Source organism: Salmo salar, unplaced genomic scaffold, assembly GCF_905237065.1.
Source record: "Salmo salar unplaced genomic scaffold, Ssal_v3.1, whole genome shotgun sequence".
In the NCBI taxonomy this organism is placed as follows: Eukaryota; Metazoa; Chordata; class Actinopteri; order Salmoniformes; family Salmonidae; genus Salmo; species Salmo salar.
The window spans coordinates 1-6,401 of record NW_025548010.1 but is presented as its reverse complement, the minus strand read 5'-3'; the positions used below and the strand labels follow the sequence as shown (position 1 = coordinate 6,401).

Sequence of the window (6,401 nt, the reverse complement as noted above, 5' to 3'; positions counted from 1 at the left end):
TGAAAACCCTGTTGCCATTTCCAACATCCTATTTGTGTGAAGTGGGATTTTCTGCAGTGACAGCAACCAAAACCAAATGACAGAGTAGACTGGACATAAGCAACACACTTCGGGTGTCATTGTCTCCCATTACCCCTAGATGGGACCGTCTCGTTGCAGAGAGACAAGCTCAGGGCTCCCACTGATTTAGCGTTATGGTGAGTTGTATTTTTCATGCACTTTATATTTGTTTTTGTGTTGTATCGTATTTTTAAGGCATGTTTAAACGTTACCATAGCAACCAGAGAGTGTTAGGGGCAGAGAGGATGTTACTCATGTTATGTTGTTGGTGCGATGTTACGAGGACGCACAGTGGATTCACGTTTATTATTATATTTAATAAATACCAAGGTTTTTATGCCGGTCGAGTCATTTTATTTTGTGTATTTATCCGCCACACCTTAAAGGCCAGTCCGTGAAAATATTGTCTGACATTAAACCGGTCGGGGACCACTGCCCTACGGCACACTTTTGACTGCGCTCTTACGCACGGTAGCCCCACGGGCTGGAATGGCTAGTGACCCCAAAGTGAGACTTTTGGAATGAAATTCCACTTGTGAAATACGTACTTAACTCATAATATCAGAGAACTTGGGTAAATAACCTTGAGATTTACAACATTTTGTAACAAAAAATGTTTTTTTTTACAGAAATCTAAGTCTATAGACTCACCTCAGGGGTGGAATGGCAGCACAGGCAGACAGCTCTGCAGGCGAATGACGAGACACAGATGGACACTATGAACTCCAGCAAGGAGAAAACAACCAAAACACCTGATATTCCCTGGGACCTGACCTATAGACAGAGAGGAACAGGAAACAGCAGTTAACTAGACTACACCGCCATTTTGGAGCAATTATGAACACTTTGTCAACTTTCAGTTTTAATGTGGACTAAAATGAACTATAAACAAACGTTATAACAGTTATCTACCTTACTATTGCTTTCATGTTGCCAATGTCACATGTAGGCATTATTTTTATTAAGCTAATTTAAATTTTCAACAGTACAATATAAAAGATTATAGATTATATATAACCCTTTATCAATTTACAATTATCTCCTGACCAATGAAAGTTAAAAATGAATAAGCATTTGGTATATACCCAGTACTGTTGACAGAAATCGTGTGGATAATGGTATGGATAGTCACAGTATAACATGATCCCAGCACTGTCTAAAGAATGGAGGATGATGCCAGTAAGAGCAGTAACCGTGGCGACAACGTTCATTCCCAGGGAGCCTTCCACCTAAGGGACAGAGAGAGAGAAGAAAGAGGACATGGGAATGGCTGGTTGTGGAAGGAAATTTCGGAAGCATTGAACGCAATACCGAATTCAGTATGTTGTTATTCCTTATCATTGTTATTACGATTCTTTAAAGGGGAAATCCACAGTTAATGCCAGTGGCCTCCACACTGTTTGTGTTTTGGGAGGAAAACAAGCAGATGAACGAAAACATGAGTGTCTGTCGTATCAGTAGATTCTATGTCGTCAAATAGAGTGGAACTTTATAAATCAAAAGCCTAAACTTTATTGGGGGGAAAAAATATTGATACTGACCAGACATTTGTTCAGTTTGTTGTCAGCGGCAACAGTGAGAGAGCCTGCAATTACATACTGAGAAGGAACAAGGAAGAGATTATTCAAGCGCATCCTAAATGGCTCCCTATTCCCTACATAGTGCACCATATGAATACTGTACCCTATTTCCTACATAGTGCACCATATGAATACGGTATCCTTATTCCCTACATAGTGCACCATATGAATACTGTATCCTTATTTCCTACATAGTGCACCATATGAATACTGTATCCCTATTCCCTACATAGTGCACCATATGAATACTGTATCCCTATTTCCTACATAGTGCATTATATAGGGAATACTGTGCCTTTTGAGACACACAGATTTCTACAGTATGACTAAAGTTCAAATTCAAGTTTAATTACTCCCACATAGAAGTCAATACAAAATGAAATGCATGAGTGAATACATGGCATAGGCCTAGCCAAATACATATATGTTGATAAAAGTCATTGGTTAAGACAAATTGTTAGTTAAGACAAGTCATTATTTTTAAAGCATTACTTCAACTTAAATAAATATATTTTTTAAAGTGACATGATTTAACTATGAGGACGTTTTGTTTTGCATCCAGGCAGACAGGAAATGTAAGGGAGAATTGTTAGACAGAGCAGCTCACTCACAATGATAGATCCCCAGACAAATATTCCACTGGCTACTCCAATATTATCCAAACACGGTGCTGCAGCCATCACCGTTCCCATAGGGGTGGACATGGGTGATGACCACCACCCCATTAGTGGTGGTTGTTTGAGAGCTGGACATCTTCACAGAGGAGGGAAGGATGTTTGTGTAAGAGAGGATGTGACTTGTTGTTGTGTGTTATGCTTTATACTTTACCTGGGACTTCCTGATAATAAGTTACATGAGACTGTCATGAATAGCAAGTGTGTCAGCCACTCATGAAACTTTGAACTCTCTCCATTGAATATAGGCTGTGTGTGTGTGTGTGTGTGTGTGTGTGTGTGTGTGTGTGTGTGTGTGTGTGTGTGTGTGTGTGTGTGTGTGTGTGTGTGTGTGTGTGTGTGTGTGCGTGCGTGGCTGTGTGTGTGGCTGTGTGTGTGCGTCATAATGACCTGCGGCACTTTGGGGTGGACACTCACCTGTCTCAATCAATGACGTACACTGTTGGATTACTTCATGGAGCAAAAATGTTATTATTTTAATAACGGAGCATTTTCTAAATTCCAACACATCCCCTGCAACTGGACACAGACATTTTGAGACTCCTGTTTCCACCAACTGAGGACGACGACGGCATCGCTAAGGCTGGTCGAACATTCTCTGTGCTATACCTAATAGTACCTATTCTGCAACTCCTAATATTGGATACCAAAATTCTTTGGTTAAATCACATGATCTGTAGTAACAATGCGTAGCTACCAGTTCTCTGCCTTTTACTACACCCCAGACACATTGAACTCTACACCCCAGACACATTGAACTCTACACCCCAGACACATTGAACTCTACACCCCAGACACATTGAACTCTACACCCCAGACACATTGAACTCTACACCCCAGACACATTGAACTCTACACCCCAGACACATTGAACTCTACACCCCAGACACATTGAACTCTACACTGTTCGTTGTGTATTTTTTTGTACTGTATGTTACTTTGACCATATCCTCTTACATCTAGACGTTCCGCTAGCGAACACCACTCCAATATCCAATGATAGGGCGTGGCGCGAAATACAAACTCCTCGAAAATCCCAAAACTTCAATTTTTCAAAGATATGACTATTTTACACCATTTTAAAGACAAGACCTCTCCTTTATCTAACCACACTGTCCGATTTCAAAAAGGCTTTACAGCGAAAGAAAAACATTAGATTATGTCAGCAGAGTACCCAGCCAGAAATAATCAGACACCCATTTTTCAAGCTAGCATATAATGTCACAAAAACCCAAACCACAGCTAAATGCAGCACTAACCTTTGATGATCTTCATCAGATGTGTCACAAAAAGAGCCGTGTTGAATAGACCAAACTGCAGCGGGAATATGGATGCTCATGTTTTAATTCAAAAAGGAGTAACGCATCCACTGGAAAACAATATACACGACAGGAACAGTTTTGCAGGCACACAACACGCAGTGCAAAAACAACTACCCACGAAAACCAAACAAACACACACCTACTTATGGGACTCCCAATCAGAGGCAACTAGAAACACCTGCCTCCAATTGAGAGTCCAGCACCCAAAACTACACATAGAAAAACAAACCTAGAACCTACTACCAAACTAATACACCCCACTACACCACACACAAAACCCCATAATACAAAAACAAATATACCTCTGCCACGTCCTGACCAAATATAATAGAAATAATACCTAAATATTGGTCAGGACGTGACACTACTCCCTAAAGGTGCAGACCCGGGAATGCACCTTAAAAGAAAACACACAAAAATCCCCATTACCCCAACAAAACCAAAAGCAATACCCCTAAACAATAAGGGAGGGAAGGGAGGGTGGCTGCCATCAACGACGGCACTGTGCTACACCCTCCCTCCCCAACCCACCTATCCTGGAGGTGGCTCCGGTGCAGGACGTGGACCCTGCTCCACCTCGGCGTCGCCCACTTCGGTGGAGCCGATAGCTGCGCCAGGCAGACGGACCCCTCGGGCTGGGCCGGGGACAGGAGGGCCCCTCGGGCTGGGCCGGGGACAGGAGGGCCCCTCGGGCTGGGCCGGGGGACAGGAGGGCCCTCGGGCTGGGCCGGGGGACAGGAGGGCCTCGGGCTGGGCCGGGGACAGGAGGGCCCCTCGGGCTGGGCCGAGAACTCGCCCCTCGGGCTGGGCCGGGAACAGTCTGGCCACTCCGGCAGTTCGAGCGCAGTCTGGCCACTCCGGCAGTTCAGCGCAGTCTGGCCACTCCGGCAGTTCAGCGAGTCTGGCCACTCCGGCAGTTCAGCGCAGTCTGGCCACTCCGGCAGTTCAGCGCAGTCTAGCCACTCCGGCGACTGTTGACTGGCGGGCAGCTCCCACATGTTGACTGGCGGGCAGCTCCCACGACTGTTGACTGGGCGGGCAGCTCCCACGACTGTTGATCGGGCAGCTCCCACGACTGTTGACTGGCGGGCAGCTCCGACGACTGTTGACTGGCGGGCAGCTCCGACGACTGTTGACTGGCGGGCAGCTCCGACGACTGTTGACTGGCGGTGCTGGGCTGACGCACTAGACTCCTGATGCGTGGGGCTGGTACTGGACGTGCCGGCCTGGAGACACGCACCTCCATGCTAGTGCATCTAGCGGGAAACACCGGACCGAAAGGGCGCACTGGCGGTCTTGAGCGCAGGGGTTGGCATCACCCCCTTCCGGCTCGATGCCTACTTCGCCCTGGCACATGTCGGGCGCTGGTACTCTTGCCTACCGGCCTGAAAATCCCAGGCCTCACCACAGCCCCAACCCTAAAAGCACGGGACCTGTCCAGTCTGCCCTACAAGGGTATCGGGAGCTGGCCTGGGGCTGCAATCTCGCCTCCGCCAAATAGCCCTTGTGCCCCCTAAAAAATTATTGGGGCTGCCTCAACATTTCCTCCCTCACTTGCCTCTGTCCTCTTCTCCGCTGCTTGATCCTTTGGTGGTGGGTAGTTCTGTCACAAAAAGAGCCGTGTTGAATAGACCAAACTGCAGCGGGAATATGGATGCTCAATGTTTTAATTCAAAAAAAAAGGAGTAACGCATCCACTGGAAAACAATATACACGATAGGAACAGTTTTGCAGGCACACAACACGCAGTGCAAAACAACTACCCACGAAAACCAAACAAACACTAACACCTGCTTATGGGACTCCCAATCAGAGGCAACTAGAAACACCTGCCTCAATTGAGAGTCCAGCACTCTAAAACTACACATAGAAAAACAAACCTAGAACCTATACCAAACTAATACACACCCCACTACACCACACACAAAACCCCATAAACAAAAACAACATACTACCTCTCACGTCTGACCAAATATAATAGAAATAACTACCTAAATATTGGTCAGGACGTGACAAGCATGTTTACTCCTATTATGTTGCCATCACATGCATGTTTTGTTCAACTCAGTTCATATTTATATAAAAACAGCTCTTTTTACATAATGTATGTGACGTTCAGAACAAGCATTCCCACGAGGAACACTTCTGGTGAATTTACTAAAATTTACTCACGGAGATAAACGTTCACAAAAACATAACAATTATTTTAAGAATTATAGATACAGAACTCCTTTTTTATGCAATCGCGGTGTGAACGTTTATCGTGAGTAATTTAGTAAAATGTTAGCGATTTTCGGAAGTTTCTTTGGGGGTATGCTAGTTCTGAACGTCGCTATTGCTAATGTAAAAAGCTGTTTTTTGATATAAAATATGAACTTGATTGAACAAAACATGCATGTATTTATAACTATAATGTCCTAGGGCCGACTCATCGATGAAGATCATCAAAGGTGAGTGCTGCATTTAGCTGTCTTCTGGGTTTTGGGTGACATTATGCTGGCTTGAAAAATGGGTGTCTGATTATTTCTGGCTTGGTACTCTGCTGACATAATCTAATGTTTTGCTTTTCGTTGTAAAGCCTTTTTTGAAAATCGGACAGCAGTGTGGTTAGATTAACGAGTCTTGTCTTTAAATAGCTGTAAAATAATCATATTCCCTTTATTACAAACAATATGTTGAAATTGAAGTAATGGATTTTTAGCGTTTTGAAAATCACGCCACAGGCTGCCAGTGGCTGTTACGTAGGTGAACAATTCGTCCCCCTA

General features: G+C 44.6%; 1 protein-coding gene across 1 annotated transcript; it reads right to left on the bottom strand.

Moving 5' to 3' along the window:
- Positions 1-203: 203 nt before the first annotated feature.
- On the bottom strand, positions 204-2,436 carry LOC123732579 (membrane-spanning 4-domains subfamily A member 8-like; the record flags this gene model as incomplete). The annotated part of the gene is given in 5 exon segments (XM_045711844.1): positions 204-834; positions 1,146-1,289; positions 1,602-1,658; positions 2,252-2,321; positions 2,323-2,436. Coding segments are annotated over 5 exon segments (520 nt in total), but the record flags the coding sequence as incomplete, so codon positions are not given.
- Positions 2,437-6,401: the final 3,965 nt, after the last annotated feature.